Raw genomic sequence first — 14436 nt, forward strand, 5'->3', positions numbered from 1 at the left:
TCCCCTGAAACCAGCAAGTTTCATGACTTAGAGTGCTTTGTAATGCTGTTTCATAGTGTGAAAGCAAGAAAAACTAGCAGTAAGTTGTAACAATGCATAAACTGATACTTTGATGCGTGTGGCCATCTGGACTTAGGGGAATAGTGGTGGGGTTTTTTTGCTATGGAGTACTGGTGGTTAACCACTAATATTTAAAAATATATCTACAAATTGTCCATAAGGGTGTGTTAACATTCCATTGTAATAATAGTCTGAACTCAAGCACACAGCAGTTGTTTACCATTAATAGCTTCTTCTATTAAAGTTGTTTAGAGCCAGATCTTCTACCACAAATTTTTTGCTTCAATTTGGAGGATGTATTGTAATTGACAAATGATTGCTTTCCCTCAATCCTCGTATCTGGTGCCTCTTCCAGTAGGTCTAGTAACCTGCGTTCTGGATGTGGGCTCCTGTAGTTCTCGCTTAAAGCAGGCTCGTGTGCTGCAATATACAGGAAACAAATGAGTCTGCCCTGTCTGGGCAAATGCCTGCAAGGCTTCACTTCTGAACCATGAACTAGAGCAGCTTTTTCCAAATCTTGACAATAAAAAGCCGATGTGACAACAGAGGTATTTACTAAGCTGATGTCCATCTGAGCTATGGAGCCTGAATGAGAAGGGATATTCTGGGTACAAACCAAAGCTTCATCTGGCCTGACAGTTTTTCCTCTCCTCCTAGGGAAAAAATCAGCAGATATGTATGGCAGCACAAGGCAGATATACTTTCGTTTTCGAGTCCAAATTGTTTCTTCTTTCTTTTAGTTCTATGTTTCATTAACAGACTTGGCAGCTAGGTATTAGAATGTAATTTGGTTGGTGAAAGCCAGGTAAAATTTTAAGTGTCTGCTGGGAGGTTTGAGTATTTTTGTCCATCTCTACTTTCTGGATTAATTTCTAAATAGCCTGCTAGTAAAGTAATTTTGGTGTGTGTCTACTGAAGACAGAACTTGATTTTCACTACTGCTTCTTTAGTAATACTTGTAATATAGCTGTACAAATATGCACAAATACCATTTTATTGGTGTAACAGTTAAGAGCAGCAAAACTTGTCATAAACTTGTAGGCAAGCTTCCAGCCAGTATTTAAAAATTCATGGAGGCCATTAGCTTTCCAATGTGTGTATCTTTTTCATCTTATAACTGTTTCCCAAATTGTGCCTATTAACTTTGTCTTCAGTGACATTAGTTGGTGCATTATTTGACTGGTGAAGCAGAAGACTTTAACATCTTGATGATTTGATTTAGAATCTATAAGACAATTAGCAAACCTCCCTATGAACTCCTGAAGACGGATGATTTGTCAAGCAGCCTTCCATCTCTGCAAGATATCCAGACTGCATACCTAAGATTTAAACAGCTGTTTTTGATAGGTAAGTCAAACTTTAGCCTTTTTTTTTTTTTTTTTCCCTGAAGTGACTGAAATGCAAAGCATAATAATGCTAGTTTAGGTCCTTATCTTGATTGGTGACTTGCTTTTGACAGTGGTTAAAAGCAGACCTTTATGTAACTGGAGGCTGTGCTTATGACTGGAGTGTTTGTAGTTCTTAGACTTACTACCTATTGCTAAGCAGTCACAGTATCTGAAAATGACTTTTAAACAGAGTGAGATAGGAGTTCAAATGTATGTTGGTTTTAAATTTATGGGAGAGATTTTTTAGTCTTTTGTGGTCCCTTGAAATTGAATGTTAAGGGTTAACCTTTTAAGCTTTTGTGCTATGTCAAGAGTTCAGTCTAAATACTAGTTAATTTTTGCCCTACCTTTTGTTATGAATTAGTCACATCTCAAAACCTATGAAGCATTAACTTGCTTAAAATTCTGTCACCGTGGCTGTAGTGCTAAATGTGACTGCTCTAAGTAGGAAGTCCAGTTGAACAGAGTAACAATGGAAGCCATGTGAAAGTATAGTCTAGGCTTTCAGACTTTTCTGGGACTCTTTAAGTACTTTGCTGTCATGAAGCAGTACTTTGACCTGGCCTGTTGGCATGAGAAAAGCTCCACAGCACCTTGCAACTGTGCAGTGTGCCATTGGACCATTTTGGACAGTAGGTCTTCTACAAGATAATAAGGGTAAATGTTGCAATAACCTCTGTCGGATGTCGTTCTGAACAATGGGGCAGTTTGCCTGTGGCTACTGGTGTTGGATGAACTGTATGTTTGCAATGTAGCCTACAGACGGTATCCACGTTGTGTTGGTTTCATACATGCAGATTAGCTGGTAAGTTGATATTGATTGCAAACTAGTATGGATGATTTCTGGTAAATATGTAGTAAAGATTTCAGTGGTGTTCTGAAGAGAAGTCCAGGATATATGAGGCATTTGCCAGAGTTTCACAGTGAAGATTTTGTCCGGAATACAGTGTCAAATCCACAGTGAACCTTAGAAGCTAAAATTAATTACCTATACTTTAATGTAGTTTCCGGTAACTTACCCTCTGTCACGGAGGTACTTCAAAGTCAGTTTTAGGCAGACAAGAAGTTTCAAAACAGACTTTATTCTAGCTGCAGAAGTGTAGCCAATAAACCGTCTACAAACAGGGTTTATACAATTATTTTGCACTCCAATGACCTAAAATATAGGTTTGAATATCAGTTGAGGAGATTTTTGGGGTACAACAATATAAGAATAATGAGGATCCACAATGTGCTCTCATACACTCACAAGAGACAAAACTGGAGGGTACCCACAAGAAAAAAAATCACTCGCCTGGGTTAGGCAAGGGCTTACACTTGCCTGGGTTAGGCAAGGACTCATTCAAGGATACATCCAGTAAATGACCACTCGCCCAAATGAGGAGGTGAGGAGCTCTCAATCCCAGGAAGTCTCCTTAGACGGTGTCCCAGTCTAAGGGGCAGGCTCCAGTTCACAGACCCAAGCTCCGAGAAGGCCACTCAAAGGGAGCCTTCGGCAGGGACCCAGTTTTATAGCCTGGTCATGTCTGGTTGTGGGCAATTATAACATGGTCCAGAAGCTTCGCAGCTACTCTGGGCACCTCCTTTGTTGAGGCCCCTGTCAATTGACTCAGGGTCTGGTTGAGGGCCCTGTCAATCCACCGAGGGTCCCATCCACCCTACCCCTCAGCGGGTGGAGGTGAAGTCACCCTGCCCCAGGGCAGGGGAGGATGTGACTGACAGTACCTTGGTACCACTCTGGGAGTGTATATGGGGACAGGCACAGTGGGGCACAAAAGGTGCTGAAGAGCCATCAACTGCCCCTTTGAAGGCTCCAGAGCTCAGGGGAAGGTGCAACTGCCACGCCCTCTTTTAGGAAAAAGGGCAAAGCTGGAATTTAAGTCAATTAACCTCTCAGGAAATAGTGCATTTTCCAATGGTGTAACTTTGTCACTGTCTTGTAATACTTGAAGTAAAATGGAATATGCTAAAACTGCGTTCCAGTAAGTGGTTTTGTCTTACAGCTTTTAAAATAAGCTTTGTTAGTAGATCGTGGCTCACTGAATATAGCACTATGCATTACCAGTCTGAGAACCATTCAGGTGACTTTTTACAGAAGTGGACTATGTTACTACTGTTTTTCAAAGTCTGAACACATTAACCATTATTTTGTTCCATACTTGCCTAGTTAATTTGATTTAGGTAACCTCCAATATAACTTAAATTTCCCGAACACATGCCCAAACTGAAGTTTCAGCTATAAAAATCCCCATTAAATGAAGCAGAAACTGCATTAGTAGGTAGCTGCTTGAAAGAGGATTTTGATGGGGACAGCTTGGATCCTCTTAAATTTTTCCTCTTATTTGAAATGTTGCAAAAGCAGATGCTTCTTTTACTAGACTGCTCTCAAGCCTCAGTGTATGCCATTTGCTCACATACCTTAAACGAGACTTTGGACATTTCAATTCTCAAATCCTAGTGGAGTATTTCTTCATTTTTGTAGAAAATAGGAAGGAAGGGAATGCTTGTGATGTTATTAAGGAAAATACCTCAATTAAGGGGTGAAACTACCTGCAAGTGTTTTCTTGCGTTTTTAAAAAGAAGTTCCTGCTTTGTCTTGGAGATGATTTTGGCTCAGGGAGAACTGCCAGACCGAGTGATTTTTTGCAGAGGTCTGCATACAAGTGGTTGAGTGTAGATGTGGTTGAGCATGACTGAACAAAACAAACAGCCACACTTAATGTGCCTACTCAACTTTTTGAAGTAAAACTCTTCTGTACTATCCATAATGTAAGAGAACTAAAGAAAACTTAAGTATGGAATATAAAATGTTATTGCTATAGATGAAAGCATGTTATTTCTAGGAAAAAAAAAACATCTCTTTCCCTTGGTATCATGGTTTTTTGGGTGGTTTTGAAGGACTAGAACTTGGTACTATAATTTTGCATTGATTCAGAATGGACAGAGGTTTTTCAAATAGTGATGGCAGGCTAAATGAAACTTGAGATTTGGGTGCAAGGGAATATTCTAAAACTCAGATGGAAGAGGGTGAGCTGGAGACCAAAGGGTATCTTGAAGTACTGTAATGTGTAGACTTTAAAGGGTGTCATATGAGAAGGTTGGAAGTTAATTTGAAGATGTTAATCAGAGAAGATTGGAAAAAACAAACCAAATGTGAACAGAACTGACTAGGGAGCTTTGAAGATTCATTTTAATTGTTTTGTGGAGAACAAGATTCTGTGGCCCAGGCGAAATGAATTGGGGAAAGAAAGTTGGTGGATTTTTTTTTATGGTTTTTCTTTTAACTGTATAATGAGCAGAATGAGGGGTGCAAGCAGGCAGAACAGCTGCAGGAACAAAGCAGATATATGCCTGTGCACTTGAGTATCATAGATGCAAGCTTCAGAGAACAAAACAGAAGTGTGTGTTGGAATTAAACATTGGAAGCATATGGAGAGACTTTGGGAGGGGAAAAGAAGTTCTACAGAGACATGCAGAACCAGAGCTATCAGAAGAAGAGCAGGGAAGGAGGGAAGTGTGGTGTATGTCCATTGTTTCTCAGTAGTGGAACAGTTGTGTGCCTTTGGCATCAAGGTTTCTGCTTATTCAGGAAAGGTAATCTAATCTCGTTTTAATCGACCATATCTGCTTGTGAAAACTTTCCAGTTTCTAAATGCTGGCTTTGATAGAAATAAAAGCAATAGAGATGTAGGTTGCATTTAACCAGCTACAAAAAATGCTAGTGAAATTCAGAAGAGTTTAAGGACCTTGTGGTATTGTAGGCCTCCTGGTTTATCTTAGCTATGCCCTTTTTTATCTGCCTTAATGCCTCTTCTGTTTAAAACATTTTTCAGGTAGTCTTATAAATTTATATAACGTCCTTCTAAAACTCATTCCTGTTTCTGGTTTTAGTGATAATTACTCTCAAAATCCAGTCTCCTTATGATAAGGTTTATATAGATCATGTTTAGAGTCAAGGCAACTGGAACTTCGAAGAACCATCTCCTCTGATTAAACTACTTTTCTTTTCCATTCCCATTTTGTCAATAGATTTATTTACTTGGTTTTGTTGCCATGAACTGACAGCATACTTCTTCTAAAAGCCCTATGGTGCTATAAAATTTTACTGGTGTTTTGTAGGACTACTTCACTTTCTCATTTAGTTACAAGGTATTGACTTTAACAGTGATGAGCATTTACTGACTCCTTAGTATTGGTTGTTTCATAGCAGTTCATAACTGAAGAGTAATACAATGGATGGCTGTTAATTAGCACTACAAATATGGGAACAAATCAATTTCTGCATTGTGTTATTTTGTTTTTTTCAGATAATAGTACAGACTTCTGGGCAACTGATGTGAAATGGTTTTCATTACTGGAGAGCACAAACTGGCTAGAGATAATCAGGTTTGCTATATCTGTAACTTTCTGGGTTTCAAATTGTTACTAAAATAAATTTGTTATTAAAGGTTTCTTGAAATATTATGACATTCTTTACCTGCAGCAGTAAAGACAATTAAGACAGACTTATGGTTCCATTGATGTATCTTATTTCTACAACTTGAGACAGTATTTTTACAGTGCAGGCTTATGTAAAGCCTCCCACATAAAGGATGGGTGAAGCAGCAAATCATTCCAATTACAACTCTTCCAGCAAAACTATTAAAACTATTGATCTTAGTAATTTCCCTCCTACACTTTGGTCACCTTCTTCCCAAACTGAAGAATCCTATTTGTTTTTTGCATGAAACCTATTCCATGTCTCTGACTAGCCTTGCCGTTCTTCTCTCTACTCTCTACTTCTGTAGTGTCCTTTAGGGACGGGATGAACTGCAGTATTCAAGATGTTAGCCCACCAAAGATTTAAAAAATGACAGTTGTTCTCAGTTTTGTCCCCTTCCTCTCCTGATTGTTCTTCAAGTTCTTTTTTCTTCTCTCAGCAGTCCGCAGTGAGTAAGTGTTGGAATGGCACTGGCTAACTTAAGGCTTGCTATAGTGGAATGTTGAGGCTTTTTATTTGGCTTCAGTGCTACTTTTTGCCAGCTCTATTGTCAGCCAGTTTATTCTGTGATCAGCTTGTTACCATGAAGTGCTTCTGAGTCAGCTTTAGTTCTTTCTGGTCTTAATAACAATCAATAAATATTGATAGTTATTCATTCCTTAATCCAGAATTTAAATGGATGTTGAATGTGAGGTTCTAGTGAAGATCATATGTTGAGAAAAGCATTGACATAACAAAGATTACAAGCAGTGTTTTGAGACTGGTCATTTCCATACTTGGATCCAGTTGCTTCCTGTATCAGCCTGTTCTTGGCTCTCACAGTTAGCAGGAATGCCTTGTCAGCTATTGTAATGCTAGAACAAAGAATCTGACAACTCCACACTTATGAAAGAAACTATCAGCTTCTATAAGTGACCTAAGCATTTGCAAGAATCCTAATTTGTGTGCAGGCTTCTGCTGAAAAGAACCAGCTCTATGAAGAGGTAGGTCTGGAAACCAACAGTGTTACATCTGGTTTTATGTGGTCTTCAATTCCACTTAGTGTTCCTTGTGTAATGGTAATCTCTGAATAAATTTTGACTGCATGTTTACAAGATCTGATTGCTGGTCCTTCCCTCTGGCTCTTAAAACCAGATTGTGGGAGAAGCTTAGTATGTAGTGGGTTAGAGCATAAGTGCGGTGATGTTGGCTCTTTCCAGGATAAAGATCTGTCTCTTAGCAGTTGTATTAATAATATGAGAGTGTGTCTGATGGCTGCTATTGATCCAGAATAAAGCATTGTATTACAGATGTACAGAGGTAACAACTGGAAATGCATGACCAATGGCCAAATAAAGATACTTCTTGGAAGTTTGTTCTTGAGGCTAAACAGTTGTTCACTTAGCCAAGTTGAGCATGGTTTTTGTGGTTTTAATGATTAGTCAAGTATGACATTCCAATCCCTTTTAGGGGAAACCAATGTAAGAAACTTAATTCAAAAATGCTATGAAAATGTTCACTTATCTTTGTCTGTACCACAACAGGCGAGTCTTGAAGAAAGCAATAGAAGTTGCTGAGTGTCTGGAGAGACAGCATACAAATGTTCTCCTTATAGGTAAGAATTTAATGAGATCATCCTATATATTTTAAAAATTTCTTTAGATGTAGCCTAAAATGTGAGTCTATAATTATGGTAGAGGCTGGTAAAATTCAGAGAGTACCAGACACCTATATCTCTCACACTCCTGGAAATGCTTCCTGTAGTTAAGTAAACCACAGTAAGTATAGTCCCAGGCTAAGACAAATAAGTTGTAAATGAGAAAGCTACTGATAAATTGTCAGGAGAGTCATGCTACCTCCTGTTTCTGCATTCCTCTTTCTTAACTTGTTTTATTGAAGACCTCATAGACCTTTTGCTGTGCTTTAAGGGGAGGTGGGGGAGGGATACCTGCAGAAAGAACATGGAGCATTAGAACTTTCTAAAAAGAGTTTTTTATGTTCTAGATATGTGCTGAATACTATGTAGTCTCTTTGCTAATAATACATGAAAGAATACACTTACTGTACACACGTTGAGCAGTTTATTTTCCTAGATTGATTGAAGTAACCAGGTGAAAAAACAAACTCAATGTTAACTATTAAGCGAATTAGGTTTTTGATTGGGTTTTTTTCCCCACACACTGCAATTTGGGAAAGCTAGCATGGGGGCATTATCGTACTGTAAGTAGACAAGAAACCTTACATTTTTACAAAGGTAAGTATTGTAAACGTGGATTAACTTTTCTCTTATGCTGTAACACTTGCAAGAAATTGCGTGCTTCTTTCATCTTGAAATACAATTTTGTTTTTGTGAAACTAGAAATACTTTGCTTTCTTAACCAAAGTTTTATGAATGGCTTAGCAGACAATGTGGTTTCTGCTCTTTTCTGTAGAAGAGAGCGCCACTGATCTGTGCTGTGTAATCTCTAGTCTGGTTCAAGTGATGATGGATTCACACAGCAGAACAAAGGCAGGGTTTCAGAGCCTTATTCAGAAGGAGTGGGTAATTGGAGGACATGGCTTTTTGGATCGTTGTAACCACTTACATAAGAGTGACAAAGAAGAGGTATGTTTGGGGTTTTTTTATTACTTCCCTTGCTTACTGTTTAAAAGATGACCCTGTGTAAAGAGGGAATTAGATGTCTGTCCAGAAGTTCTAATCACCCTGAGGATCTTTAATTTTATGTTTTGTTTTATGGGCTGATATTTTGGGCAGTGTCACTATTTTTGGAGTTTAAAGTTCAGCAATGTGTTTGTAACTAAACAGAACAAATGTAAAATTTCCTATTCAATCTTGTGGTCTTTCGAAAGACATGTATCTCATGTCCTTTTAAACTGCATTAAATGGTAGTAGTAGAAATAACTTGAGTTGCCCATTCTTGTCATATCTAGAGTGTCACTTTATAAAGTCTTGCTAAATGTTGCAGTCACACCTCTCCATTTTTGTTTGTATTTTGGAAATAGATCAGATTGCTATACAAAATAGAAATCGTAAGTGCAAACTGACTAGTTCTAATCAAGAATTGCTGTAAACTAGTTTTGTTTTGCCAACTTGAAAAGGCTGCATAGCAGCAGCTTTCATAGCTAGTTAATGTGTGCAAATTCAGGTTAGCAAGTGTTCATCTCTTCTGTCAACAATTGGCCAACTGTAGCTCAGATGGTTCTTCTTCAGGGTTCAGCCAAAGTTATATGCAGCAGTTCTGTAGTTAACCAGATTGCTTTCCTTAATATTTGGAGAAACTAAATGCTATTAAATGAATTATCTGCATGGTGGAACATTATTTTTTTTTCTGAAACTGATGCAGTATCTTCTTTACTTAGGCTCCTGTTTTTCTGCTCCTGCTAAATTGTGTTTGGCAGTTGGTACAACAGTATCCTCCAGCATTTGAGTTCACAGAAACTTACTTAACTGTCTTGTCAGACAGCCTCTATGTGCCTATTTTTAGCACTTTCTTCTTCAACTCACAACATCAAAAAGACACTAATACGGTAAGGGTTTATTATTTGCTGGATACAATGTGTTGGAGAACAGGTTTCACCAATAAGTGAGGGATACTAAAAATAATTATTCCCCAGCAGCACATATTTCCATGCTTACTTGAAGTGTAGTGCCTTGAAGGATAAATGAGTGTAGCTTTGCTTGTAAGGAGGCAAGTTCAGCACTTAGGAGTTTATGATGACAAAAGGAAAGTGACTTGGGAATATATTACTCCTAATGTGTGGATATGGGTTCATGTTTGTTGCTTTTCTATGAAAATGTAGTTCCTCGGCCTAAGAGGAATATTCTCCTGTCCTGCAGAGTAAGTTATCTACAAAATTCTTGTATGGTATTTTCTGTTCTGTTCCGAAGTCAACATTTCCTGGATGTTGATTTACATTGGGTCGATGGAAGCAGTGGGAGTATCCTCTGCAAGGCTGCACAGAGATGTAAAACAAACAAACAAACAAAAAAATCACCGTCTTGCATATAAATAAAGTATTTATCATAAAACTTAAACTGGTGGCACTGCATAACTGCAGTTAATTTTGAAGTTTGGAGTGGTTTATTCCACAATCATAATATGCCCCTTGTTTTTGAAGAACTCTGTCCTGCCCAATTTTCAAAACTTTTTATTTTATTGTTAGATTATTTAATCTTATTTTCAACTGGGAAAAGTATTCCTGGTACTGTGTAATTGCACTGTTGAAATGAAAGACTGTCTGATGTTAGAGAGAATAATATATAGATAGCTTTTGTGTCTGTACTCAAATCTGATAATGTTCATCTGTTGAATACATAGAAATCATGAGTGTTGTTGCAACTCTTTGGTCTCTTCTCTGAAAAGTCGGTTTCTTAATTTCACCTTGACTTGGTCAGAATTCCTTTCTAGTAGTATTAATAGTGAGCTGTTTGTTTTGGCAGAGTGGTGAAAGCCTCAAGACACAAAGTGGTCCTTTCAGATTTCTTACTGTGTGGGACTGGTCTGTGCAGTTTGACCCCAAGGCCCAGGCTTTCCTGAACAACCCTCTTTATGCAGAGAAGCCAAAACCTGATAAAAGTCAACGGAAAACTGCACGATTCAAAGTAAGTTATGTGCTGCTTAACTACTTAAAATGATAAAAATATTTTACACAACGTAGCTGTGAACTGAGGTTTTTTTTCTTCATACTTTTGTGCAAGTGTAGTGATAACTCATGACACTTAACATCCAGGTGAGCTACACTGATGTGTTTGGAGTGAGCTTAATTTGTTGTTCCATGGAGTGCCTAACTGAAATACATAGGAGGTTTATAATCACCTTCCTAACTTTGTGTGAGTGTAACTGGAGTGTTTGCTTGTACTTGGAGAGTGGGGAAGAGTGACCACCAACAACAAATACTGTCTAGGGTGTGGAGAATTACAGGGTTGGTAATCTCATTACTGGACAGTAGCACGAATTCAGTAAGAAAAGTTTGTTTGGGATAGCCTGCTTCTGTTGAAATATCCCTGTTGGTAAACTCTGTTCTGTACAAAGCACTCAGACTGTCAGCATGATCTACAGCATTAATCAGGGACTCTTACATGGTGGGAGGCAATGAGGAACCACTGGGTAAAAACGTCTAAGCGCTCCTTGATTTATGTGGCTACCTTAAACTAAACATAGAAGTTGGTAATACTTGCATTGTTGCTTAATTGCTATAGTTACAGTGCAGGGAATATTATATCTGGGAATATTATACATGCTGTATGAGTACATTAGCCACTGAAGACAAACAGTTTTAGACTATATAGCAAAGTAGTGGCTGTGTTGAAGGGACTTCATTGCTTGCAAGTATGTTCTGAATCCAAGTTATGTTTTTATTTCTCTTAAGATGTCTTCTAAAGTCCCATCAATACCTATCCCAGTAAATTTTTCTTTTCTTTCCTCTTAAAGCATCAACGGCAACTTTCTTTGCCTTTGACACCAACAAAATCTTCCACGAAGAGAGGATTTTTCAGGGAGGAAACAGATCATTTAATTAAAAACATTCTGGGTAAAAGAATTGGCAAATTCATAAATTCTTCAGATGAACCTCCAAATAGCTTCAGGGAATTTTATGATAGCTGGCATAGTAAAGCTGTTGACTATCATGGTCTTCTGTTACCTCGCATCGATGGCCCTGAAATCAAAGTCTGGGCACAACGGTATTTACGATGGATTCCTGAAGCCCAGCTTCATGGTGGTGGTACAATAGCTACAGCTGCCAAGATTTTGGACTTGATGGAGGAAGTGCAGAGCTTGCAGGTGAAAATGGATGAAGAACATAGTCAAGCTATTTCTGTAGGTGTACATTCTGTTCCACTGCTGAGAAATTCTGCCCGTTTGTCATCCTTGTTTCCATTTGCTTTACTTCAGAGACAGTCTATCAAACCAGCTTTACCCACTAGCACCTGGAAAGACTTGGAAGATGAAGATGACTTGGTCAAGAGGGATGATGAGTTTGTTGACCCAAGTGGTGATATCTCATAAAGTGTGTATATAAATTAAAGTATCAATTGTATGTGGCTAAGCTCTGAGTTTTAAATGTTGTGCTGTATCCTCATGTAAGGAACTCACACAAGTATCTGCAGCTTATCTAATGGTGTTTTGGGGTTAAAAAAAGACTTGGTTAGGAAGAAATAGTTGCCATGATTAACTGAGCGTATTTTGAACTTCCATGTCACTCTAATAGTATTTATTGCAGAAGCACACTTTCAGCATAGGTGTAATAAAAACAGAACTCTAGCCTGCAGTAGCCATATGTGAACTTAAAACAAAACCCAAAAACCACAACAAACAACCACAATCACACTGCCTTATTTTCTCACATAAATGATGTAATTGTGGAATACTAAATACAGCAACAACTTGTATTTTGACATAAAACATCTTCTGCTAAGAATACTAAAATTGTAAGTACTGTGGCTAGGAACTATTAATACATCTGGATTTTCCCCCAGCCCATGTAAAACAGGGAAAGATGCAACTAAATGTGCATTCACAAATAAGCTTTTTACAGCTGAGGAATAAACTTGTGCTCACCCAGAATCTTCTGTCTACTGTGGCATCAACTGAAGTCACGTTCTTGTCAGCCTCATCTTTTCAGACTGTGTTCATCTTTGGCTTGTTATAACAGCAGCTTGGCTGCTTTAAGCCTGTGCATGCACTTAGCTAAGGATCCGATGCAAGAGCTTAACTACACATTTCAGGTCTTACTGTGTGGCTGCTGTGCCCTTCCTGCCTTGAAGTCCCAAATGTTTGCTATTAATTGCAAGAAATGGCCTAACTGTAAGATTCTAACTTGCCATGAGTATTTTTTTTCTCCTTTTAAGAGAGTGAGACTTTCATTTTGTCTTTCCCCCTTTATACCCGTTGCCTTTGAGGCTTTCTGTATCTTGCACTGAGACCCTCCACATAGAAGGGAAGACTCTTTTTCTGTAATCCTCCTGTGCAGTCTGTTGCCACTTGTTGGTGGTGCAGTCTATGAATGTGGCATTCACACCATATGAATGAAAGCTTGCATCCTCTTGCTGGATGTTATAACAGTACCTCAGTGAAAAAAGCCATAAAGAAATGCCTGTTGACTTTGATCTACTGCGTGTATGTTTATATATTAAGTATTTTTACTGCAAATAATTGTCCTTTGTAAAGCTGAATACTATTTGACTGTCAAATCTATTTTGAACCCTTAAATTCTAGAAAACTCCAAGAATGGATGCAAGTCATAAAATCAGTTACAGTAAGAGGGCAGACATTGAATATTTTCTTTACTCTTGTACCAATTTAGAAATCCATGCTGGAGAATTTAGCTGTTGAAGAAACTGTCGCTTAAACTAGATCAGCTCAGTGTAACTGGGGATATTAAACTGGGTTACTGATTAACTCACTTTACACTGGGTTGTATTAATATATGAACATGTATAGCAAAAATTTATCAGCAGGCCTCTAAAATAAATTCTAATGTGTTAAAAGAAATGTATTAATGCGGAAGGGGGAAGAGCTTAATGCAACTATGCCAAACTGAAGCTTCCTAACTCTTGATTGCCTTAAGTCTTAGTAGTGCAAGGACAATACTTGAGTATGTACTGTTTTATTTAAAAATACACTAGTACTTAACACTTCCTTCTGTGATACATGTGATCTTACAGCTAACACTTGCTAGAATGGGCTGTCCAGCACATGTCCTTCAGACTTTGTTATTGTAGTTCAAGTGACTCACGTATGCAATAGTACTTCACATGTTCAATGAGCAATGCATTTTTATGGTGAAGAAATACCTATCATTTTAAGATCATCTGGCTTCAAGGGGATATTTTTAAACACTGCCAGTAGAAAAAAATTAAATGGATTTTTCTGTACTTTTGATCAAACTGTTGTAATGTTTCAGTCATGAAGATTATGTATTTATATTAAAGAACAGATGTTGGACATCTTATTTGTACATAAGTTAACAGAAGTTTATATAGAAGAGAAACATATATGTGGAATTGAACTTGGGAACACTTCTAATTTAGAGCAAATACCATTGTTACTGTTTTTCCACACTGTGGGATTGGAAATGTACTTAATATTTTTACTCCAGGCTTCTGTTTATACCTCCATGTTTTTACACTGAATGCAAGCTAGAAGCTTTACAGTTTTGGGCTTTTTTATTACTGTTATTTCTCTCTAGTGGGCTGTTTCGACAGTGCCAATAAAATATACTTTGCCATATCTGTCCTGAAATTAGAATGTATGTTTAAGGTCTTATTTTGCAAGCGATGCTTTAAATTGTAGCAAACCTGACAATCTGCAGTGACTCGGGTTTTCTAGCTCTACGCTGGGTTTTTACAGACGGTTACAGTGCAGGAGCTGTGTGGCTTGGACCTGGCTGTGCTCTGGAGAGGTGCTGCCTGTCCAGGGAAGAGGAGTTGGTGTGTTGTAGTAGGATGACTGTGAGAAGTTACTGAAAGCACCTGCCGAATGTCAGCATTTGAGGGCTTCTTAGACACTATTTCAGTCTTAGCAATGT

The 14436-nt window shown here is 38.1% G+C and overlaps 1 protein-coding gene across 2 annotated transcripts in view; it reads left to right on the forward strand.

Moving 5' to 3' along the window:
• The window catches only part of MTMR12 (myotubularin related protein 12), a 35013-nt gene extending 20857 nt beyond the window's left edge, over positions 1-14156 (forward strand). For both annotated transcript variants that reach the window (XM_065861028.2, XM_065861029.2), the window contains 7 exons: positions 1283-1407; positions 5756-5834; positions 7452-7522; positions 8340-8512; positions 9268-9435; positions 10349-10510; positions 11340-14156. In XM_065861028.2, the coding sequence (XP_065717100.1) occupies positions 1283-1407; positions 5756-5834; positions 7452-7522; positions 8340-8512; positions 9268-9435; positions 10349-10510; positions 11340-11915 (1354 nt within the window). In that variant the 3' untranslated portion in view covers positions 11916-14156. The remainder of the gene's footprint in view (positions 1-1282; positions 1408-5755; positions 5835-7451; positions 7523-8339; positions 8513-9267; positions 9436-10348; positions 10511-11339) is intronic.
• Positions 14157-14436: the final 280 nt, after the last annotated feature.

This window comes from Patagioenas fasciata, chromosome Z (genome assembly GCF_037038585.1).
Source record: "Patagioenas fasciata isolate bPatFas1 chromosome Z, bPatFas1.hap1, whole genome shotgun sequence".
In the NCBI taxonomy this organism is placed as follows: Eukaryota; Metazoa; Chordata; class Aves; order Columbiformes; family Columbidae; genus Patagioenas; species Patagioenas fasciata.